This window comes from Dreissena polymorpha, chromosome 2 (genome assembly GCF_020536995.1).
Source record: "Dreissena polymorpha isolate Duluth1 chromosome 2, UMN_Dpol_1.0, whole genome shotgun sequence".
In the NCBI taxonomy this organism is placed as follows: Eukaryota; Metazoa; Mollusca; class Bivalvia; order Myida; family Dreissenidae; genus Dreissena; species Dreissena polymorpha.
Genome location: NC_068356.1, coordinates 31,591,021 through 31,617,151, shown reverse-complemented (window position 1 = coordinate 31,617,151; position 26,131 = coordinate 31,591,021). Strand labels below are relative to the sequence as shown.

The window sequence follows — 26,131 nt, the reverse complement described above, 5'->3', positions numbered from 1 at the left end:
GAAGGCAAATTCTCTAATGCGTGGGTGTTTTATGGGAATGTTTCGTTTGATGAAGTTTAGTGTTTGACTGGCTGTTGCAGTAACCTGGTTTATGTGTTTATTCCAGCTGAGGTCAGATGTGATGCTAACACCCAAGTATTTAGCATCACTAACTGTTTCTAGAATATGACCGTGGAGTGTGTAAGTGGATTTGTAGGGATGTTTATTTGTTGTTATTTCTCATTATATGACTTTTTATTGCTGTATCCAATATATGACTTTTATCATTTTGACAATATGTATAAACATGTTTGTGAGAATTATTTTAAAATCATTTTGTTATACAAATAATGTGTTAAGAGGACATTCTCAATACATCTTTGCCATGAACACTTCTAGTCAATCAATATCTAAAGGTTGATGCACATAATGGACTTGAGAAAAATATTTTTCATGTGTTTATGTTTCTACAGTTAATTTCAAGAGTTTTTTGAGTATAGAAAATCTAGTCATTGAACTATTGTCATGTCCAACTTGTTTTAAGAAAAAGGGATGTTGATATGCATGATTTGTTAGTTGTGTGTAACCTGAGAGTGCGAGTAAACACCACAAAAAGATCCCGCCGTCTGTTTTATTTCTGCGATTAACCAGCAAGATCAACAGACCAAACAAAACATTTTATATTCATTACGTGTTTCACTTGTAATGACATTAATGACTACATTTTTCTTTAAATTTTGAACATTTGCGAACCATACAGCTCAGAATTGTGGACCCTACGGAACATGTCAGAATTAATATCCATTTCGTGTCCCACGCCTTCAATATTGCGTCGATAAATTGAATAAAATATTAAAAGTAGCTGAAATAATATTAATGACAACATACTCGTTTAAATTTTAACATTTGCGGACCATACGGCCCAGATTTTCGGACCGTACAGACCATGTCTATACTGCTATTTATTTCGTGCTCCATTCCTGCAATATTTTATCAATAAATTTAATAAAATATTACAAGTTGCAGTTATAACATTAATGACAACATATTTGTTTAAATTTAAGCATTTGCGAACTTTACGGACCAGACTATACGGCCAAGATTAGTGGACTATTCGGCCCAGATTAGCGGACTATACGGCCCAGATTTGCGGACCATATGGAACATGTTTGAATTAATATTCATTTCGTATTCTACTTCTTTCAATATTTTAGTAATTCATGTTCATTCAAGATTGTGAGAAAATATAAAATATAAAAATGACGTGGTCATATACGGCAATAGTTTTATTGTTTCATCGTAAGCCCCATTACTACCGTACTCAAAATCAACGAAAATTTCGTACAATATTTCGTAAAACAAAGTTAAACAATTAAAAATCAGTACCGTATTCCTTATGGTAATTGATTTTTGAGCGTTATAGAGGCTTAAATGACACATCAATTAACAATTAGTGAAATTATTAACATCAAACAATGTGTCTTAAATGGGCGTACTCGAGATGCAAACATATGAAATTGTTGTCTACAATAATAACGATTGTCGCACTTTACCCTTAATTGGTAATTACAGACGTGTTAATCAATAATCAATCAATTATGGTATATTCTCAAATAGGTAACACCAATCACTAAGTGTCATACATTTTTGGGGCGAGTGTTGTACCCGTATTGACATTTTAAAATATACGTTTGACTGCTAAACTTTAATAATATGTACTAAATAGGTATAGCATTATTGTGTTTAATAAAGATACTTTGATAAAACATGTGTTGTTTGCATTTATTTTTAAAGACAAAAACACGTTTGTATTTTTTGTAAAATATTTAAGTGATGTAAGAAATTTTAATTTACGTTGTCCCCAAGCTGCATCTATTCATTTTAGTAAGTATAAGTAAATGTCCAATTAATTTTTTTTAATTTTATCCATGAATGCATACTGTTTAAATTAAAGTGAAAGTATGGCCATCTAACAGTTTATAGGTGTCTATCGCAACCGTTGTTTATTTTTGGAATTTTCACATCATATATATTTATATTTGTTAATGCATCATCAACATACTAAAACAATAAACCGGAACAAGAAAAATAATGCATTTGAATATCGACCGTACTTTCGTTTTACAACTGATCATGCATGTACGATGTGAACCTAAATTTAGTTTTAGTGCAGATTCGTTCGTACGACACAAAGACACACTTTTGTTTAACGGATCGTTTCGGCTTAAAAGGACTGGGTGAGTCATGTAAAATATTTTAGATATAAATTGTTAATAAACAACGAGTAGCAAGATGAGTTTCAGATAATTGGTCAGTAAACACATTTTAACTAACTCTTTTGACCTGTTAATTCTTTTCAGCTCAATTCAACAGTGAAAAATGCCCATAATATCTCTTTAATAATTGATGACACAATTAAAATAAGTTACAAATCTGATAATATGAATAACTTTATTGAAATAATCATGAACTCAAACGTTTCAATACCCGTGTTTTAGTTTTACAGATGTACAGTATAATAGCATACTAAGCAGTGTAGTATTTCGTGCATCTACATGGCGTAAAGACATATGGTGCGTATGGTTCGCAAATTTGGGCCGTACAGTCCGCAAACCTGGGCTGCATGGTCCACAAATCTGGGCCGTATGGTTCACAAATCTGGGCCGTATGGTCCATGGTCCGTAAATCAAAACAATGAACACACTAAATATTGATTACATTTCCACTACACAATAATTTCAATAATAAAAGCATTTTATATAACAAAACAGGATAAAATTGCAATTAAATAATATTTTACTATTTAACAACGCGAATAACACATTTCATGAACTGACACTGCATGACATCGACAAATTTCGCTGAAACCACGGCTTTAATTGCTTAAAATAAAGTCCGTAATACAATCAATTTACACAGACCGTTATCTCTTTAATCTCGTAATTAATCGACAACTTTCAATAAAGGCCAGTTGCTACTTCACACAGCGCAATGCATGCTGGTATTATTGCAAGTTGATCAGTTATATAAAATGAATATTGATGATGATTTTATAGAGATTTAATGATGATTATATGAATTTTAAATTTATTTGCTAATGCAGGGATCGACAAGATTACAAGAAATTAGAAAATCCGACAGACGGTGACCTATATATTGTTGAATGAAAGAATTAACCATTAACAGGGCAAGAAGTTACACTCAAAATCTCATAATCTTATTGATAATAATACACATATTATTATACAAAGATTTATAAATATATACAGCTTATATATAAAATAATAAATGATGCAGTTTATATTGTGTATATTATGATTTAGAATTTACATACTCAACGGTTCCAAATAGTTTATTATAAATGCTAAAAGCTAGTAATAATGATCAAACAATAATAACTGAATATTTATATTGTATTGTTGATGTATGTATTATACACAATTGACAAAATAAAAGAAACTATACAAGTTCCACAAAGCCGATGCTGCCAGCGTTCACAAACGTCGCATGTAACCGGATGTTTTTCTGTCGGTCAAAAGCTTTTCATAGCTTATGTTATAATGTTTGTATACTATACCGACAATAAATAAATATTGATTTGATTTGTTGTCTAGGTTGTACCTACAAATTGCACGAAATGCCCACATTATCATTTTTTTAAATAATAGAACCAGATATTTGAGCTCCATTTTATATACTGGGATAATTAGTTTGGTTATTCCGAAAATATCAAACAAAAAAGTGTTACCGAAATATAAAAGACGACGTACTGTACGCTATTTAACTTGTAAGCGTGTTTGTAACAAAGGCCAGTTAGTTTCACTTATTGCTTATTATATTAAGTAATGAAAACTTAATGTAAACTTGCTTACATATGTGAAAAATCAACTGTTTATACCCCATATGCAAATGATAATATTGGATGAACGGACCCAAGGCGAACGAACCCAGGGCGAATGTGTAACTAAGAAGTACACAAACTCTCTAATGGGAGATCCAGCGCGGAAATTAAACTAAGTGCGAAATGTGTTCCCTGCTAAATACCATCGCGCCTGCCATATGGACATCTGTTTTCTCTCAGTATGAAGCTGCTCTCGGTTTAAAGGCAAATAAGATGAAACCAGACAAGAAAAAAGATTTGTTGGTTCTTGACAAATGGTACTAGTATAATAATCAACGAACTTTACTATTTCTCAACTCTTTGTATGCTATGTAACAAAGTAGTAGGTGGCCAACCTATAGTAGTGAATTTCAATTTGTCCTTTTGTGAGTATACCAATTAATTAGTACCTTTGGCTTTGCACAGGCCTAAGATCTAGTTTTATTTATATGACGCGCAAAGAATTTAGAGATACTTTTTATATGGGCTAAATTCTTTGGAATTCCAAATATTACCAAATACCAATATAAAAAGTAGCTTAATATTTGAGAGCGTCAACAAGTTGGACTAGCCTAAGATCTAGCTTTTTGATTGTTGGATAAAACATTCGTAGCGCATAGAACGCTTAGGTCTTTTCTTTTGGTTAAAACATGTGGAAACATTAAAAGAAGAAATACTGTGTTACAAAAAAAATACATGAAATTGTCATCGATGTACATGTAACCACAGGTATTGGGCGTGTGGCCAAGTCACTTTAACACTATCATAAAACAACACCCACCCAATACCTGTGCATGTAACCATATTTGATCTTATGGCACCTTATTCGCTGTGTGCACTGTCTTTATTTGACACGCATAAATAATAGACATAGGTTAAGCTTGTAATGTTAAGCAGTAGTTTTTTCACTGTTTTTGGAATGTAGCAAACACCCTTCACCATGCATTTTAGGGCACTGGCTAAGTATAACAGAATTATTTAGACATTAGAAAAATAAGTCAGCTTTTGTTTACTTACAAGTGACTACCAGTACTAAAGTCTTAAACTAAATTCCCTGAGTGAAAATCATGTACTTAGAGGTGGTAAATGCAAAGCGAGACTAAAAATAAAAGTTTTATTGAAATTTGAACACACTGTAGTCTTCATTCTTAGTCTAAAGTCTATGTATTGTTTGGAGAACATGGGTCCAATGCAATATCCTTCACATTTTGGATTATCTAATTTAGCCGTTTTATATTATTTTCAAAATTTACTTATAATATGTACAGAAAATGATGATTTCAAATGAATGACTCTGAGACACCAATATTTGTCTCACTATAATAGGTTCCAGACTGAGCTACCAAAGCTGATAGAAAGCAGAAGTCCTAAACATGTCACACATGAAGAGCTCTGCAAGTTGATGAAATGGAAGTTAACAGTAATGTGTAGTTAATCTGTCTCCAACCTTTCATGTCATGTTCTGTAACCAAATAAAGGGCCAGTGAAGACAATTATTAAAATTGTGTTGTTTGGAAATCAGGAGTTGATAAATATATTCAACTTGCATTATAATGTGCTTGAAAATAGTGTTTGTTTACTTGGTGATCTTCAAAGACGGGTACATTAAGTTTGTGTTTGTAAGAGAAATATAAAAAAAACAAAATTTCCTGCCAGAAAACACACAATATTTGTTTGTGTGTATGTAATTATTTCGGCTTTTCGTGGAAAAAATGATGGTCACTTTGTTTCTTGATAATTGTATGCCAAATATCCGTGTTATTTTTTAGCTCATCTATTTTTGGAAAAAAAATTATGAGCTATTGTCATCACTTTGGCGTCGGCGTCGGCGTCCGGTTAAGTTTTGCGTTTAGGTCCACTTTTCTCAGAAAGTATCAATGCTATTGCATTTAAACTTGGTACACTTACTTACTATCATGAGGGGACTGGGCAGGCAAAGTTAGATAACTCTGGCGTGCATTTTGACTGAATTATGTGCCCTTTTTATACTTAGAAAATTGAAAATTTTGGTTAAGTTTTGCGTTTAGGTCCACTTTTTTCAGAAAGTATCAATGCTATTGCATTCAAACTTGGTACACTTACTTACTATCATGAGGGGACTGGGCAGGCAAAGTTAGATCACTCTGGCGTGCATTTTGACAGAATTATGTGCCCTTTTTATACTTAAAAAATTGAAAATTTTGGTTAAGATTTGTGTTTAGGTCCATTTTATTCCTTAAGTATCAAAGCTATTGTTTTCATACTTGCAACACTTACTAACTATCATAAGGGGACTGTGCAGGCAAAGTAATGTAACTCTGGCATTTTGACAGAATTATGTGCCCTTTTTATACTTAAAAAATAGAAAATTTGGTTATGTTTTGTGTTTAGGTCCACTTTATTCCTACAGTATCAAAGCTATTGCTTTCATACTTGCAGCACTTATTAACTATCGTAAGGGGACTGTGCAGGCAAAGTTATGTAACTCTGACTGGCATTTGGACGGAATTATGGGCCCTTTATACTTAGAAAATTGAAAGTTTGGTTAAGTTTTGTGTTTTGGTCCACTTTACCCCTAAAGTATCATAGATATTGCTTTCATACTTGGAACACTCGCAAACTATCATAAGGGTACAGTAAAAGGACAAGTTGCATAACTCTGGATGTCATTTTTACGGAATTATGGCCTTTTTTGACTTAGTAACTTTGAAAATATGGTTAAATTTTGTGTTTCGATCCACTTTACTTCTTAAGTATCAAGGCTATTGCTTTCAAACTTCAAATACTTTCATGCTATCATGAGGTAACTGTACCTGGCAAGTTGAATTTTACCTTGACCTTTGAATGACCTTGACACTCAAGGTCAAATTATGAAATTTTGCTAAAAATGCCATAACTTCTTTATTTATGATTAGATTTGATTGATACTTTGACAAAACTACTCTTACCTGACATACCACAATAGACTCCACCCAAACCATCGCCCGTGCCCCCCCCCTCCCCCACCCGAATCCCCCCCCCTAAATGTTTTTTTTTTTTTTTTTTTTTTTTTTTTTAAGATCATCTCACAAATTACCACCACACCCTCACACTATACACCCCCACCTCACCCCCCTCATTTTTTTTTGAAACGGTTAAAAAACACAAATATTTATTATTATTATTTTTTGTTTGAAATACCGTCCAACCATCGCACCCAATAATCCCCCCCACCCCCACCCCCCCCCCCCCCCCCCGAATCCCCCCCCTATTTTTTTTTTTATTTTTAAGATCATCTCACAAATGACCACCACACCCTCACACTATACCCCCCACCCCCACCCCACCCCCTCGCCAATTTTTTTTTAAACGGTTAAAAAACAAAACTATTTATTTTGATTATTTTATGTTTGAAACACCGTCCAACCATCGCACCCAACAATCCCCCCCACCCCCCCCTCCCCCCACCCGAATCCCCCCCCCCCCCCCTAATCTAATTTTTTTTTTTTTTTTTTTTTAAGATCATCTCACAAATTACCACCACACCCTCACACTATACCCCCCCACCTCACCCCCCCCCCCCAATTTTTTTTTTAAACGGTTAAAAAACACAAATATTTATTTTTATTATTTTATGTTTCAAATACCGTCCAACCATCGCACCCAAGAATCCCCCCCCCCCCCACCCCCCGATTTTTTTTTTTTTTTCCTTTTTTTCGCATTTTCAGAAGATAATGTAATAAATGTCCACACCCCCACACAATGCACCCCTCTTCACTCCACCCCTCCCTCCTTTGTGATTGAAAATGAGAGTCCCTTCACCTTTTAAAAGAAAATAGATGAGCGGTCTGCACCCGCAAGGCGGTGCTCTTGTTTTATTGTGGTATTAACTTATTATCCTAGAGAGGCAAGTTTCGACCTCGTCTCACAGAGATGGTTGCAAGCAACTCTGAGGATGAGGTGGTGGCAGCTAGCACAAAAGCATTCAAGGCCTTGCCTAATATATCGGCCGCGATACAGGCACTCAGTGTTTTGAAAGCTGTTGGTCCAGCAACTGCTTCAGGTGCAAACAATTGTAAAAACTGAACACCATAAAATTTAACTTAAAAATACTTTTTGTAGAGTATTTGTAAACATTTATGTGTATTCAGTTGCATCTTTTATATAATAAATGTTGAGGTATCCCATTTGCACCTCAGTCCTGGTTATAATAAAAATCCTTGTTCATTTGTATCTAACCTGTGTGCAAACTGCTCAAGATTAGCTATTGTAATCACCAGGCGCCGACGTTGTGCGGTCTACTTGTTAACTTTTAGCCACTAACCACTCTAGAGGCCACATTTTTCATCCAATATTGATGAAACTTAGTCAGAAAGATTAACTAGACAATGTCGCGGTCAAGTGCGCTCAAAGACAAGGTTATCAGGTCAAATCTTAGAAAAACTTTGTTACCACTCTAGAAGCCGCATTTATGACTCAAGCTTGATGAAACTTGGTCGGAATGGATAACTTGACAATTAGAAGGCCATGCTTGAATCTGGGTCAAGTGAGGTCAAAAACTGTATCACCAGGTCAAGTCTTAAACAATTGGTGTCCATGAACTCATTTGTGCCCTGTAGGGAAATTACAGCTCTCTTGTATCTTAGAATATTATTTTTTCTAATGTTCTGTTGTTGTTTCAGATATAAATATTTACTTGTAAAATTGTTTGTCCTGGTTCATTCTCTTCCATAAGTTAACTGCATATTTCATGATCAGTGATGCTTTTAGCAGTGCAACTTTTAAGTCACTCCTGTTTGTTGTTACAGCAGTACTAGCGGCTGGTTCCCCACAGAATGCTGCCTTCATGGCGGACGAGTGCTTGTTGGCATTTCCAGGGTTACAGCCTATTAAATATGATCTACCTTTCTACATGGCATATATTGACAAAGTAAAGCCTATTTGCAAACAATTGAACAAAGATAGTAGGTATATTTTTATTCAGATATAGCTTATTTAGTACATGCGTAAACATATATTATTATTTGAATATGTTAAATGGTGATTTAAATTGATTTATGAAATTTACCTTCAACATTAATTTGGTTTACTATATTTTCTGTTAATGTGTAGAAATCTTCAAGGTACAAAACTGATATAATGGTTTCAACTTTGTCAGTAATAGAAATTATCTTTGCATACAAAATTCTGTGCTTGTTATACGTAATATTTTATACAGTAGTAACAAATTACATTGACAGCATTAAAATAATTTATATGAAGTATCTTCCAAATTAGCTTGTGCAGTCCATACAGCCTAATGAGGGATGACGCTTTCCACCTAAACTGGATTTTTGCTAAGAGTCTTCATTAATACCGAAAAAATTCCTTAAGACCACAAATACATTAACGGTCGAAAATGTCCCTGATTAGCCTGTTCGGACTGCATGAGCTAGGAAGACACTTAACACACATGCAGTAAGGCCCTATTTCCCACAACGAGGCTCACATATACTTTTTATAAGGAAGATACTTCATATCAATTATATTAATGTTGGGACTTTATTTTGTTAGTTTAAAATATGAGTTCGTGTTCTTAGAAAACTGGTCATAATGCATGTGCGTAAAGTGTCGTCCCAGATTAGCCTGTGCAATCCGCACAGGCTAATCAGGGACAACACTTTCCGCTTTTATGACATTTTTCGTATGAATGAAATTTCTTCTTAGCAAAAATCCAATTTAGGCGGAAAGTGTCGTCCCTGATTAGCTTGTGCGGACAGCACAGGCAAATCTGGGACGACACTTTACGCACATGTATTATGCCAAGTTTTTTCAGAACGTGACTAATATTGTGTATAATCTGGAACAACAATTTATCCCATCATCAGAGGTGCATTGTCGAAATAAACCACCGTGGAATAAATTTTCCTCTATTTCGGCAGTGCTGAAATATAGCTGTCACGCGCGGCGGAGAATGGTCATATTACTCGGAATCAACTATAAAGTAATCATTTTTAGTAAAATCGAATCAGATTCAACAAAACAAACAATTTGATACCAAGATGTAATATATTTTTAACACATAATGAAACTCAAAAAGCAAAAAAACATTAGTTACAAATATTACGTGCGCGTACTCCCGACGTCATTATTAACACGTCATACGACACAATGCATGTTTTTTCACGCTAAACTGCAGTTGATTAGTGTTTTTTAACCAGGTTTTCCGAAGGAAAAAACTGGTTATTAGATTGGCGAATGCGGGCGGGCTGGCTGGCTGGCTGGCTGGCTGGCGGGCTGGCTGGCGGGCTGGCGGGCGGGCGGAACAAGCTTGTCCGGGCCATAACTATGTTGTTCATTGTCAGATTTTAAAATCATTTGGCACATTTGTTCACCATCATTGGACGGTGTGTCGCGCGAAATAATTACGTCGATATTTCCAAGGTCAAGGTCACACTTTGAGTTCAAAGGTCAAAAATGGCCATAAATGAGCTTGTCCTGGCCATAACTATGTCATTCATTGTGAGATTTTAAAATCATTTGGCACATTTGTTCACCATCATGGGACGGTGTGTCGCACGAAAGAATCACGTCAATATCTCCAATGTCAAGGTCGCCACGACTAAAAATAGATTAAAAAAACAAAAAAACTTACAAAGGGGGTTTATTTTGTTTGTTCATTTCAAAAGTTCAGTTTGAGTTTTCTCCCTTTATCAGATTTTTTTTTCACAATGAAAACCTGGTTTTGTGACAATTTTGTCCCTTGTTTTTCATTATTTCTTAAAAATCGGGGACGTAGAGGTATGATAAACAGAAAAACAGGTTAGTAACTGATCTTTAACCAGGTTTTCCGAAGGAAAAAACTGGTTATTAGATTGGCGAATGCGGGCGGGCTGGCTGGCTGGCTGGCGGGCTGGTGGGCGGGCGGAACAAGCTTGTCCGGGCCATAACTATGTCGTTCATTGTCAGATTTTAAAATCATTTGGCACATTTGTTCACCATCATTGGACGGTGTGTCGCGCGAAATAATTACGTTGATATCTCCAAGGTCAAGGTCACACTTTGAGTTCAAAGGTCAAAAATGGCCATAAATGAGCTTGTCCTGGCCATAACTATGTCATTCATTGTGAGATTTTAAAATCATTTGGCACATTTGTTCACCATCATGGGACGGTGTGTCGCACGAAAGAATCACGTCAATATCTCCAATGTCAAGGTCGCCACGACTAAAAATAGATTTTTTTTAAAAACAAACTTACAAAGGGGGTTAATTTTGTTTGTTTTTTCAAAAGTTCAGTTTGAGTTTTCTCCCTTTATCAGATTTTTTTTTCACAATGAAAACCTGGTTTTGTGACAATTTTGTCCCTTGTTTTGTAATGTATTAGGCTCGGCACGATTAAAATAATGAAACAATGTTTGCTTAAAATAACTTTGGGATTTTCCGTGTAGTTCGATTTTCCTATTCTATTTTTGAAGAAATAATTTACGACTTAGAAAATTGATGGGATAAATCGAATACTAGGTCGGTGCCGAATAAAGCAAAGTTTATTTTGCTCGGCACGAAAATCTGAACCACTCGCCAAGGCTCGTGATTCAGATTTTCTTAGCCTCGCAAAATAAACTTTGCTTTATTCGGCACTGACCTAGTATTCTCTATTTACTCACTTGCATTAAGCCCAGTTTTTCTAGAGCAGGGCTCTTGTATATCCCTTGCTGTGTGTGTGCAGTTGATGATGAACACTAATAGCAGGTATCTCCATCTCAGACCCTGATGCTGGCTGGACTCCCCACAAGGTGGAGTTGACCCTGTGGACCTATCAGATGATCCATGCCTTGGACCCTGCTCTCTCAGCCTCTCTCATGGAGGAATCACACGCAGACAGGGAACCACCACGCAAAAAGCAGAAAAAATAGATTTCGACATATCAATTTGAAAAAAAAGCTAGTGGAAAAAAGGTTTTGTGCAAGAAAATTTAGAAGGAAGATATTATCAGAAAAGCAAACCAAAACGGTAAATGTTTGGTATTGCTTGTTTAAATTCAAGAGTTGTGCTAATAAAATCACTTGCAGTAAACTGTATACATGTATTTTCTGGGGCAGATTGTACATACTGGAAGACTGTGAGTCTTCCAAGTGTTTGGAGTAAAACAAATATGTAACATAAATGTGTTGAAACTTAATGACTAGTACTTACAATAAACAATAAAAAGCTTAAAAGTGCAGGAACACATAAGAATAAATTAGAATGGCAAGGAATAAAACCTGACTTTTTGACAGGATGTGCCAACATCTTAGCTGTTTATGTTGAACATGTTTCACACTTGTATTTCCAGTAGTGTTTACTTGCTCTGATTACAGCATTGTAACCTTCAATTATACTGTTTTTTACATGAGCGAGGTCATGCTAAAATGGCTCTTATGCCATATATCGCTTGGCCAGAGTAGCTGGAGCCTAAGCAATCCCACAGTATAGTCAGGAGTTACCCTTTGCAATTTAACTCTTTCAGTGCTGGAACCGAATTTTAAAGGCCTTTGCAAACAGTTTGGATCCTGATCAGACGCCACAAAACGTGGCGTCTGATCAGGATCCAAACTGTTTGCTATTCTGATAGTATTCTTTGAAAAAAATTGAAGAAAATGCTAATTTTACAAATTCAGCAGACAACATTTTAGCAGACAACAAATTTCCCAGCATGCAAAGGGTTAAAATAATGCAAAGGTTCTACAGTCTTGTAAGCAGAACAGGTAGCTGCTGACCAGACTGTGTGGATATGTGCAGGCTGCTCTTGAGCTACTCAGAATGCATAGAGAATAAAACCCCTTTGGGCATGACATGGCTCATATTGTTTTGTATTTGACCATGCAACAATAACTGCATGTCATGATTGGACGACTGCTTAGGGTTTATAGAATATAAGCCTTGGCATATATGAACGTACTTGAATACGTTCACATTTGATTCTAAGCAAGTTTATGTGCTAGGAAGCATATTATTAACTTCTTACATGTAGATTCTGTCAACAATCGTATAGGTCAATATACTGCAGTAGTATGTCTAATAAATACAAAGTGCAGATTAATATACTGCATAGTCCAAAAAAATACAACATTTAAGGGTATCTTTTATACAATGCACATGATTTGTTCTTATTATAATGTTTTTGTATCTTGTTAACTGAGCATTAGCTGAGTTATAGACATTCAGCATAATTTAAAGCCAACAGGATTGGTAAGGGTATTCAAGATTCTATCAACAGAGCTTCATCTTTACTCTGCAGCCGTTGAGATATCAAATCAATCAATAAATAAACTTCACTGATGATGTAATGAGGTTCCTGATAGTGATGATCCTTCTTAGAATATTTGACAAGAAATAGGTCTTAGTTAATCAATAATAAATAATTAAACTAGCTATATTCACTGTAATTAATCAATGTATGTATTATATGGTTATTCCAATAGGTGACCTCTCCATACTGCTAAAAAGCATAGTTAACTGTATACCGCCTCATAGTATGCGTTGGCTCTGGAAAAACTGTGCTTAAGGTAAATGCGTAGTGTCGTCTCATATAAGCCTGTGTAGTCCCGATAGGCTAATCAGGGACTACACTTTCGGCCGAGATAGGAATTTTGTTCAGACTTTCTTTAAACAAACATTTTACTTGAAGCGTAATGTTTCGTCTCCGATTAGGCTAGGCTGATCTGGAAGGACACTTAATGCACGTGCATTTAGCACTTCACAGAGTGCGGCTCATGTGCCTTTTTACGATTGTGTATTTATTCATCACCAATACTTACGTGCTACTATAACCATTCGATCTTTCATTGATAGTTGTTGACGCAATCATAAGAAATGCAGACAGTTCTCATATTTCTGTCCAGGCTCTTGAATCTCGTTAAACATCTGTTGCAAGTGAAAAAGCATACCTTATGTGGTAATTTTTTTTGGAAAATATACTTGACCTGTGTGCAATTCAATTCAATTTCAATTCAATGTTTTATTAGAGTCTCATTCGCAATACATATACAATTAAAATACATATAAAAGCACAGTTACATGTATGCGACCAATCCTAATATTGTAGCTAAGACTATGTGGTTTTATTTACACTTGTCAATATTGTTCATACATTAAAATACCATTTGTTTTTGTTTTTTAAAACCTAGACTAGTCTATAAACTATTTTACAAATGTACAGCATAAAACTTAAGTATATAAAATTCATTTTGAATATAGAATATTCCTTCTTTCTTTGAGAATACTAAAGCAGGATTTGGCTGATATATAAAGCAACCTCTCATCTGTAAATATGTATTTAAGTTTCTCAGTATCTGACATGTTGTGACAATTTGGAGTTTCAATTAAAATGTCCATTAGACTTTTCCTGATATTCACATATAAAGGACAATGAAAAAGTACATGTATCTCATCCTCCACTATGTAACTCTTTATGCTTGCTCCTCACAAAAAAAGATTGCACAGGGATAGAACGTTGCATGAATTAATTCTTATATAAGACACGCTTGGTGTGGGTATTGTTGCAATTGGCCAGCTGACTGTTATTTTATTTAAAAACAGGAGGGCCTGAAAGGCCCAAAATCGCTCACCTGAGATAACAAGATATTTTTGGGACAAATCTTCTGACCAAGTTTTATGAAGATCGGAAAATAAATGTGGCCACTAGATCGAGTGTTAACAAGGTTTTACTATAGCCATATAACAAAATATGCCCCGCCCTGGCGGCCATGTTTTTCAACCAACCGGCATAATTTTTAAACTCATCCAAGATATTATTGGGATGAATCTTCTGACCAAATTTCATGAAGATCAGACAATAAATGTGGCCTCTAGAGTGTTAACAAGATTTTACTATAGCCATATAAGGAAAACTGCCCCGCCCCTTGGCAGCCATGTTTTTCAAGCAAACGTAACCATTTTCGAACTCATCCAAGATATCATTGAGACCAATCTTCTGACCAAATTTCATGAAGATTGGAAATAAATGTGGCCTTTAGAGAGTTAACAAGGCAAATGTTGACGCCGCACAACGGACGACGGACAAAAGGCGCTCACAAAAGCTCCCCATGAGCACGTTGTGCTCAGGTGAGTTAAAAATGTGTTTGTGAAACACTATGTTCCCCCCAAATATTTGACCATCGACCTTGAAGGATGACCTTGGACTTTCACCACTCAAAATGTGCAGCTCCACGAGATACACATGCATGCCAAATATCAAGTTGCTATCTTCAATATTGCAAAAGTTACGACAGTTTGACGCAAACAAACCAACAAACGGACTTCAAAAAGATTATACTGGGGGACAAAAAAAAATACAGAGAGGTGACTGAAATCAATTTTTTCCTTAACATTTAAATACTCTTAACAATTCAGTTCTTTTGGTTTCCTTTTTGCCACATGACTTTTCACGGCTATTTAATTTTGTTAACATTGAGTTTTGTTGGATCTTATTTGTAAGTCATGGCCTATATTGGCATGTCTTCTTGTCGATCACTCGGATGCACACGCCGGCTTTCTGCGCAAAGGACGCTGTGCCCTGAATGCCCTCCAGACTGCTGTAGAGCTTCAATTGCATCGTGGTCTCATACGGCCAGATCTGGTGTCCGAGATCGTCATGTATTGTGCAGGACATTGACATGTGGCAATACATTGTATATTAAATGAACATTTACACTACACGTAAAACAGGAACCATTATTTACATATACGGCAATGATTCAATAGATATTTTCCCCGAAACAAAGTCACTTCCCCTTGCGTTATCACGAGTGATGTATCTGTTCACTTTCGGTTACTTTTGTATTGTTTGACGAGCAATATTTACTGTGCGTAATATTATAAGGGGAAAAAACAACTTGTGATTGGGCTGTTATGAGAATAAAACGCCGTTCTGCAACTTCATCTCCAAAATGAAGCAAGAAACCGTCGGAGACGAGTGATGCTCCCCAAAGTTTTTTTGTCACAATATCGCACTATTTATTCAGATAAAAGGAAACGTCTTGAGGAGGCATAACTTTGGATACGATGGATTGTTTAGCAACTTAAAAATTTCAAAGGGCCATAACTCTCTAAATAAATCATCTAACCAGAACCCACAAATAACATGCGCATCTCCTCAAGGTAGTTAAGCTCCCCATAAAGCTTCATTGAAATCCAGTCAGTAGTTTGGGGGACAAGAAGTGCACTATATGTACAGTTTATAGAAACCGGCTGATAATATGCACATCTCCTGTTGGTAGTGAAGCTTCCCATAAAGTGTCCTTGAATTCCGGTCATTCCCCCAAAAATTTTAGGGGAGCATAAAAAATGATTAGCTCATTTAAGTAAGAATAAATAAACAAACATGTTAATTGGTGTCACAGACGTAACAAGTGATTCCTTTAATCCACTTAGGGAACATCGACCAGGTTTCTGTGAGAACTGGTACTCACGGTTGCAAAATAATTACCGGTACGTTTCTACCGCTATAAAAATCATTCGTATTGGTCAAGTATAATATTTAGTTATCAAAATTATTGGAAAGAAATTATTTTGTGTGTATGATAACTTTATATAATATTATATGTATACTATTAATGCTGAAGTAATGTCATTACTTACTCTCCGCCTGTGGTCCCGTCTGGAACAAAGACGACCGACTAGCTTTCTCCGGGCGCCTCGGTACTGTGCGAGTCTCTACAGCTGTCCCCATGTCTTGCCAATATGCCTGGTATTTGGGTCCAGGTCTCGGCGGAAGGTGTTTCTAGGCCGCCCTCTATTCCTCTTTCCTTGGCAGTTCCAAGTGAGCTTGCCTGGTCGTGTTGAGTTATAGGCTTGCAAAGGGTGTGGGCTGGCATATTCCTCACAATGTCTCTGAAGGATGTCCTCTTCAATGGGCTTCTGCTTTGTGCTTGTAAAGGAGGCAGGTGTTTATGAAAACATTGATTTCCTTCATACATGTGACAGTGGTTCGCCAGATCTCTGCTCCAAAAAGTAGTACTGTCTTCACAATATTATTGAAGAGCCTGCTCTTGGAGTTGAAGCCTATCCCGCAGGATCCTCATATGTTTTTCAGCTGAACGAAGGCTGCTCGTGCTTTACCGGTACGGATTCTGACATCTGCACCCGTTCCCCATGGCTGTCCAGGATTCTTCCTGGATAGGTGACGCTTTTCACGTCTGATGGGTATGTCGTTGGATGCGTTTGTCGTATTACGGAGTGGTTGACTACTATGATATAACAATTAAGCAGTAGTTATGATGCATTAATAAGTTTTCAATGATTTGTGTTGAATTACCTCTATTTTGCATGCTCGATGTATTCGAAGATTTACAACCATTAACATATTTATAATATAACATGTAATCGTTATTTTCACAATGCATTTGAACTTGCGGTGTATTAATCAAAGAGCACTTGTATAATAGCTAGCATACGCGTTCAACATATACATTATAACGCGACTCAACACACATAAATTATTTATATTGGTGAAGCATTATTTGGTATATTTTAAGGTGTCAGATTCCATATGGAATATGGCATCTGACTAAGACTTGATGAAAGAGAAGATACATTCTAAAACGAAGCATCCCCAACCAAGACATCTTACATAATGTAAAAAGGGTCCAATAATACAGCAAATGATGAGGCAATCTATCAGTTAAAAATGTGATTAACTAAGCATTTTTTTATTTTGGCATGTATATCATAGTTATTGCTGCATATAATAATCGCAAGAAATCTAGACCAAAACCCAGCTTAGACAGCTACGCCGAAAAATAGAAATGCGCGCCGAATTATAACACACAAATCTCCCAGTTGAAACAAGATAATTTTAAACAGGTGCATGTGTATCATAAATGAATGCCTGACCATAAAATTGTGCCAATTAAGAAATAGTAAACACGACTGACGGCCTTGCGACCTTTAATTGACTGACCAGTCAGTTTTAAAAATGTAGCGGACCGAAGCCGATGACTGAGATATGTTTGGGGGGTTACGGGAGGGTCTCTTAAAAAAAAGTAAATACGATCGAGGGCCTTCCGGCCTTTATTGTCTGACCAGGCTACCCATAAGCATGTAGCGAACCGATACTGATGAATTCGATTGGTTATATATGTTTGAGGGGTTACTGGGAGGTCACAAAGGGGCAAAAAGCTCGCAGTAGTGTATTCTATTTCACATTATCATGCCTCACATCGATTAAAAAATTCGAAATGTATTTAATATATTTTTAAGTTTTAGCAAACAATTAACACTACAATTTTCATTTTACGTTTTATGAAAATGAGGGACACGTATATTATCTAATAAATATAATACTTGTATATGCTATGATAGATTCTTTGTGTTCTTCTGAGATTAACCCATTTATGCCTAGTGGACTCTCCCATCCTTCTAAATTTCCAAAATTAGGGATGTCTAGTATATTTATTTGTATGTTTAGAGTATTTCTTACAGAGGTTCCTTTAAGCAAACAGCGCAGACCCTGATGAGACGCCGCATCATGCGGCGTCTCATCTGGGTCTACGCTCTTTGCCAAGGCCTTTTTTCAAGACGCTAGGCATAAATGGGTTAACGAAAACCGTGTCCGCTGAGATATTTCCGCTGGTGACATTTCTTTGAATATTAACTAGAGAATGCGTGCAGGCCTGTCACTGATGTTCATCCAAGACCAGTATCGTGCTTGAATTGATTATCCATACTTAGTGAAGGCAAAATATTTTTGTTTTTGCCGTGTTGTACAGTTGTTGTTTTTTTTTAATAAGACTTATTCTGAATTCCTTCGTGGCACGTGAAACTTCGATACAAATATATCTTCAAGAACTTATTCAATATAGGGGAAGCACGCATACCATAAACTTTAACACCTCTGTAATTTACAATAAGTGCGCACTTCTATGCCCACGGTGCGGCCCTAAATAAGAAGGCATACATAAGTGTAAATAGTAATGTTATATTGATATACATGTATGTCTGTTGATGCATCTATTTGATGTAGGGGCAATACAAAAATATAAAATATGTTAGGTATTGCATATCAGATGATCATATATAGTAAACCTTGTGACAGTCTATCCCAATAAGCTATTGCTAGTTTTCCGATCACTGCTCATAGAAACTTGTTCTTTGTTCACTGATAATATAAACTCTAACTAACTAACATGTCTCCCGCGAGGTTGGTGGGCGTAAAGCACAGTAAAACCACACTAAAGCAACTAAAACAATATCACGATAAATCAATAAAACTAAATAGCTATATCTTAATCATATATTCTTATTATACAATTATAAAACATCATATTGAACCATTTAATAAAAATAAATAAATGTAATAGCAAATTATTATGAGAGCGGCTCTCGTGTGCCCTTGTCCTACCTGGCATGTGGCCTGGATGTTTGGGAGAGAGTGGGTGGGAACGAGCGGTGGCTAATCTGAACAGGGGGCGGTTCGGCTCCTCGATGGATCCATAGATCATTATTAACTAAATCTGCTTAAGACTCAATGAATAGTAAACAATTGGCTTAATGAAAACCCTATATAATGCCCTAGCCTACAACAAGATAATAGGTTACGAACATAAGAGCCACATATATATATATATATATATATATATATATATATATATATATATATATATATATATATATATATATATATATATATATATATATATATATATATATTTATATATATTTATATATAGTTATATAAGTTAAATGTAATAATCCAGATTGTGAATATTATATAATAAAAGTAAAAACACGTGTCTGGGATTTTAAATATATATTGATTTAGCCAACGCGTTTCGCAAAGCTCATCAGGGCATAATACAATATATTACAACGTCAAAAATGTCATGGAGATAACGTCATATCAATTATGACGACAACATTTCTGGACAAAATCCCATGAACTTCAAAACTTTTATACTATTTTAAACAACTTACATTCGGATATCAAGTTTACAATGCAAACAAGCACACTCGAGTTGCCATTTCTTGATATATTGATTATAAAAAACAATACTGAAATTAATACTGATATATATTACAAAGAAACTGATTCTAAACAATATCTTAATTTTACCTCGTGTCATAATAAACACACAAAGATAAATATTCCTTTCACTTTAGCGAAACGGATCTGCACCATAGTTTCGAATGATAAACTTAAACTAAAACGTTTAAATGAACTTAAGCATTTCCTTATTCAAAGAAAATATCCACAATCTATTATAAATACAGGTATTAAAAAAGCACTTTCCATCCCTAAACATGAATTACTTTCAAAATCAACACAAAAAGACAAGAGTAATAGAATTCCATTTATTTCAACACAAAATCCAAAAAATAAAGAACTGTTTGGCGTATTAAAAAACAACATTGACATTTTACAAGCAGACCCGGTTATGAATAAAATAATTTCAAATCAGAAGATAATAAAATGTAAGCGACAGCCACCTAATTTAAAACGTCTGTTAACCAAATCTTACTTTTCATCTCAAGAACCAAGAGTATCCAAATGTAATGACCCTAGATGCGCCCTGTGTGATTATATTATTGAAGGGAATTCTTTTATTTTTAATGGCAAAATGTTCAAAATAAAAACTAATATGTCATGTGATATACAAAATGTGATTTATGTATTAGTATGCAATGGATGCAAACAATATTATATAGGCCAAACTGGCGATAAACTTAGAAATAGGCAATCTGTCCATGCACAACAAATGCGAGACCCCTCAACAAGACAGATGCCTTTAAGTAAACATTTAGATGAATGTTCACATAATGAACCAAAATTTAAAATATTTCCATTTTATAAGCTATTTTCGAACAATATTTCAGCTAGGTTAGCAAAAGAACAACATTTTATACATGTATTTAAACCCAAATTAAATTTCATTTAATATTTATTGACTTATTGACGTTATGACGTCATTATTGATATGACGTTTTCTCCATGACATTTTGACGTTGTAATATATTGTATTATGCCCATGAGCTATGCGAAACGCGTTGGCTAAATCAATATATATTTAAAATCCCAGACACGTGTTTTTACTTTTATTATATATATATATATATATATATATATATATTGATATAAGAACCTACGCTCTTATGTTTAGCACCACGACGTCACGTGCATTTACGCGTTTTACGTCATATTATAGACGTCATAACGGTCATTGATAAAAACATTATTTGTACAACATTTGTGGACAACATCACAATCGGTATTATTACTTTTTTTATTTATTTATTTATTATAATGTATTTATTAATTAATTGTTATGTATTTATTGACGTGTGCATGTTTTGTGTAAATGTAATTTAAATGAGTTGTTATAATAATAATAATTATTATTTAACATTGCTTAATAGATCTATTACATTGTTATAATTTGAATTTATTTGTGTTAAAGAATCGTCTACGTCTACGTCTACGCATTCGTCATCGTATGTATGATTATGAGAATAAAACGGTAGAAAGACGCATGTCTCCATGATGATTTGTTCCAAATGAACTGAATTAGATCTACTTACAATTGATTTAAAATAAAATAATACAACTTAATATTAAAGCAAAATAGTAATAAACTTGGGTGTTTTTTGTTACATCATAGTAACTCTGGAGTTCAATTAGCAGCAATTATGAAAGCGTATCGTCATTTTTAAAGTATAGTATGTTTTTCAAATTATTTCTAAATACGTGAATCGTTGCCATTCATGCAGTTTTTGTATTTCTTTGTGTATTTGTTAAATATATTATCTACCTCATAATCGCTGGCTCCACATGTTCCGCTGGCAGGAACGGTATGGACATGACCTTTCGGATAAAGGTGAATACCGTGTCGCGTTGAGTGTAGGCGCTCTGTCAATAAAAATCAATAAAATACTATAAGAGATATGATATCGGCATTTTTTTGTGTTAATTTTTCCTAGATTTATATAACGGCGAAAATTCAAATATTCGTACGTACAATCATAAAATTATGTATACAAATCCATAATTATATTTATTACCTGGAGACCTAAGCTTTGCACGTGACGCCATACGGCCTGGTTCCAGTGAAAGGCACATCCTTTTATTACTGGATTGACGATAACTTCCCGGAGGCCCTGACACATCCCGGCTTCAAAATCAACCATGAATTCCTTCACTCTGGTTTTGTTATGGAGGATGTCCAAGACGGCTTTGAAAACCTGGAACATAATTGGAAAAATGTAGCGTGTGTTAAATATTTGTTTTATGCATGAAATTTATTCTTGGCTCAACTTTCAATTTGGCATGAATGTAAAAACAGTCACAGACTGTGAGCAAATGTTTGTTAATACAGTATAATTAATGTAACTTGCATGTGTAAATATCCGTAAGGGTACGAACTGTAAGGGTAATACAATTACCTGTGTGTAGTCTTAACATTTTTTTTCCGGCCATCACCGCAAAAAGCAACGGAAGCTGCTTCATGTCGTCACCGCACCTTACAAACGAATGAATGGAAAGCAACTGATAAAACGGTTGTCTGACGACCTTAAACGTCCCATCAATGTACCATGTCTTTGCTTTTTTTAACAGTTGCAGTTGCTGGTCAGTGGCGAAAATAAGATGTCGTCTTTCGCCGTTGCGGACCTCGGCCCGGAAGAAAGACGAAGAGAGCTTCTCGTTGATGTACGCCATATCGAGCTAAAATGAAACGTATGCGCAATTATATCCTGCATTTACAAATATCATTGCTATCAGTCCGCGAAAAAATCTGATTGGTATACGTCTTTACACATTTCTGATGATTACCTCAAAGTCCATGTCGGTTGGATCTTTGGGGCGTTGGCGTTGGCGTCGTCTGTTACAATTCCTTAGGAGGTTTTCATAATCCGTCCTAGACGCTTCTGGAAGGCGGTCATCGGCCTCATCACGCAAATTCTTTTCCACGATAGATCCAGCGGATTCAAATATGTTTTGCTCACACTCGGCGTTAACCTGTGAATTTAAGATAGTTTTAATATGCAGTATAGTATTATAACATCGTGAAGATACGGTCAGACTATAAATATCTTTATTGGAAAACATAACGCGGAGAAAGAAAATATGCCGTCTGTAAAGATTGTCATTGAACATAAAAAATACCTTGATGGTGATGACGAGAGCCTTGTCTAGGCCCGGGGTGGTGATGACGAGAGCCTTGTCTATGCCCGGGGTGGTGATGACGAGAGCCTTGTCTAGGCCCGGGGTGGTGATGACGAGAGCCTTGTCTTTGCCCGGGGTGGTGATGACGAGAGCCTTGTCTTTGCCCGGGGTGGTGATGACGAGAGCCTTGTCTTTGCCCGGGGTGGTGATGACGAGAGCCTTGTCTATGCCCGGGGTGGTGATGACGAGAGCCTTGTCTATGCCCGGGGTGGTGATGACGAGAGCCTTGTCTATGCCCGGGGTGGTGATGACGAGAGCCTTGTCTATGCCCGGGGTGGTGATGACGAGAGCCTTGTCTTTGCCCGGGGTGGTGATGACGAGAGCCTTGTCTATGCCCGGGGTGGTGATGACGAGAGCCTTGTCTATGCCCGGGGTGGTGATGACGAGAGCCTTGTCTATGCCCGGGGTGGTGATGACGAGAGCCTTGTCTATGTCCGGTTTAGCCTGGTGGGAGTGATTACTTTCGTTCGACACGAAAGACTGTCCGCTTTGCACCACTATTGCGGGACATGTCGATGTCTTGTTGTGCACGCTGCAACGCCAAAGTGTCGTCTGTTTGCTAGGGTTTAACCGCTTGTACACATAAGTAAATCCGTTGCTGGAAACAAGTTTTCTTTTACCACGCTGGGAAGAACATTCCATAACACTGAAGGTTACTTCGGACTCTAGAACACCCACGTGTTCGGGATGAACAGTGTGTTCGTCGAATGACCTACATTTTGTATTTTTAGTATGATTTAAGGTAAACATCGATCCACATGTGAAATCATACTACAAAAAACATTGAGTGTAACATGAAATGCAAACTAACTCTTCTATTTCCGGAGTGACAAAAGATATATCCCCTATGTTTAACGACGAATCTTCGGTGGGCATGTAAGTTTGTCTGTCTGCGTTATCGTTATCTACGACGAATGTCTCGTTAAGATTGCGAGGGTTCGTCGTAAATGTCTGGCCATGCTCCTAGAGTGAAGTAATTATGTAAGTAAAGTGTATGTAATAAAATTATTTTCCTCTACCGGCTGTTTAATATCGTCAAAACCGCACATTTATACTCATACGCGGAAGGGAACATGATATAATATATACTTAGATCTACGTGATTAATTACTGTGGATTCTGCAACCGGGGCGGCCATAGGTGAATAAACTTCCCCATTCTGAAATGTCTCGTCAGGTGCTTCTATCTAAAGGAGAAGCATTTATGTGTACAAACAACATAGACCGAAAGATTGAGTAGTCTAAGTGATAAAATATCAACCATAATAAATGAAATAAAATTCGAAAACGGGAAACATTTTTTATGGACGAATATACCTGTGTTGCATCGGGGTCAACATGTGATACCCTTTTGTCCTCTGGCTCTGGCTCACTATGAATAGTGAGAATGCTTCTGCAACATTCTGCACATAGAAAGTGAATTTCTCTTTCGCCTCTTGTTGCTGCTTTATATCCGGCCAGGGATCGATATACCTATGATTTAATAACATCAATTCATATTCGTGTTTATAGTTTATTCAGACGTAAGCATATGCAAAGAATTCAAGATCATGATTATAATAACTAAATAACTAATGTGAACAATGATAAAAAACAACAGAAAACCATGTATAATAACCATTAAAGAAATATATAATACGGGACATTTAACTTGTTTAATTTATTTCATGATAAAAATATCAACGGAATGCACAGTTAAAGTATCAGCGGAGTTTTAATTACATCACAACTGATTGAAGGTGTTAATCCTGTTATCTTATCAGCGGGGTGTTAATTAAATCGCCTCCGATTTAAGGTGATAATCTGATTACACGCAGTGCGCAATCTGATTATATGATGACTAAAATTAGTATCAGTATTTATATGATTTAATAAGCATAGTACCTTTTATATACGCGTACAATACCAAATAATACCGGTAAAATCATAAGTTGATTAAGATATCAGTACATTAAATAAAGCACGTACACTTAACAAAAAAAATAGTTCTCAGTTTAAAAATGATGGTATTAAGGTGTTACTAAATAGAGGATATTTGTTGGATTCGATGGAATATCGATTTTATTTCACGAGTGATCATATAAAATATGTATTTTTTATGATCACGAGTGAATTAAAATCGATATTCCATCGAATCCAACAAATTTTCTTTTTATTTTATGCTTTTTCACCGTAGATTTACATTGTAAAAGAGTTTAACTGGATAATTTCGCTGGAATTATGACGTCATTTCGTCGAAAAAAATGACGTCATTTCACAGTAAAACATCGAAAAATATCGTTATTTTTCACTGTTATTTTTCACTGTTTTAAACAGTGAAATACCAGTTTTATTTCACTGATATTTCTCTATAAACCACCGGAAAGCATAAAATAAGTATAAAAATACCAAACAGCGGCCGAGCGTTTAATGCACTTTGCGCTAGATGAATAATGTTATACAATTATTATGGGCAAATTTATAATTTCATTATTATTTAATCGACGTCTTTTTCTTGACAAAGTAACTTATCATGGCTGCGACCCGCGCTCAGAAAACATTATTAGGTATTAGTTGTTGCTGTTATTCGCGTTCAATGCCTGTTGTCTGCTACTGCTTCTTATCATAATTGTATATACTTCAATACACCATCAGCGGCCGAGAGCAGAATACTGGCCGCTAAATAAATTTGCATCAAATTTCAGGTCAAATTTCGATTGTTTTACAATAAAATACTAATATTTTATCGATATGTCAAGCCCGTGTACTTAATAAAAAATATGATATTTCTTTATTCAAGCTAATAACAATTTATTACTAAAAGTAATCCGGTATGTAAACAAATACTTAATTACACAGTTTTACTATATTGAATGAAAAATAACATCATACATCTACATTTCCATTACAATAATCAATAAAATATATAAGAAACACATTTGGGGCGAGTTGTCTTTAGATTGGGGCGATTTGTCCAATATATTTGGGGCGAGTTGTCCAGATTTTCTGGGCGAGTTGTCTTTGGGCGAGTTGTCTGGTTCCCGTACAGCCGGGATGCATTTGACCTAATTTGGCTCAAAATTAAACATTTGCGTTTGAAAAGTCACAATGGCAGCTCTGACAGAACATGCAGTCGGTACCTTTAAAGAAACTCCGAGAAA

At 35.7% G+C, this 26,131-nt stretch overlaps 2 protein-coding genes across 6 annotated transcripts; one reads left to right on the top strand and one right to left on the bottom strand.

Annotated features, from left to right (window-relative positions):
- Positions 1 to 118: 118 nt before the first annotated feature.
- Positions 119 to 12,169, top strand: LOC127866488 (uncharacterized). Of its 4 annotated transcripts, none has more exons than XM_052407032.1 (5): positions 2,081 to 2,216; positions 5,186 to 5,279; positions 7,721 to 7,880; positions 8,626 to 8,781; positions 11,562 to 12,169. In XM_052407032.1, exons 1-5 carry the CDS (start codon positions 2,113 to 2,115, stop codon positions 11,708 to 11,710), a joined length of 663 nt encoding a protein of 220 aa, XP_052262992.1. In that variant the 5' UTR covers positions 2,081 to 2,112; the 3' UTR covers positions 11,711 to 12,169. The 4 variants fall into 4 exon arrangements, with proteins under 4 accessions (XP_052262994.1, XP_052262992.1, XP_052262993.1 ...); XM_052407033.1 differs by lacking the exon at positions 2,081 to 2,216 and adding an exon at positions 3,951 to 4,137 and having other exon boundaries at positions 11,524 to 11,632; XM_052407031.1 differs by lacking the exon at positions 2,081 to 2,216 and adding an exon at positions 3,952 to 4,137.
- A 2,969-nt stretch (positions 12,170 to 15,138) lies between these two features.
- On the bottom strand, positions 15,139 to 25,985 carry LOC127866484 (uncharacterized). Of its 2 annotated transcripts, none has more exons than XM_052407023.1 (9): positions 24,309 to 25,985; positions 24,092 to 24,178; positions 22,933 to 23,955; positions 22,600 to 22,785; positions 22,212 to 22,491; positions 21,831 to 22,010; positions 21,581 to 21,678; positions 16,416 to 17,023; positions 15,139 to 15,411 (listed from the first exon to the last, which is right to left on the bottom strand). In XM_052407023.1, exons 3-6 carry the CDS (start codon positions 23,740 to 23,742, stop codon positions 21,979 to 21,981), a joined length of 1,308 nt encoding a protein of 435 aa, XP_052262983.1. In that variant the 5' UTR covers positions 23,743 to 23,955; positions 24,092 to 24,178; positions 24,309 to 25,985; the 3' UTR covers positions 15,139 to 15,411; positions 16,416 to 17,023; positions 21,581 to 21,678; positions 21,831 to 21,978. The 2 variants fall into 2 exon arrangements, with proteins under 2 accessions (XP_052262983.1, XP_052262984.1); XM_052407024.1 differs by having other exon boundaries at positions 24,104 to 24,178.
- Between the last annotated feature and the right edge of the window lie 146 nt (positions 25,986 to 26,131).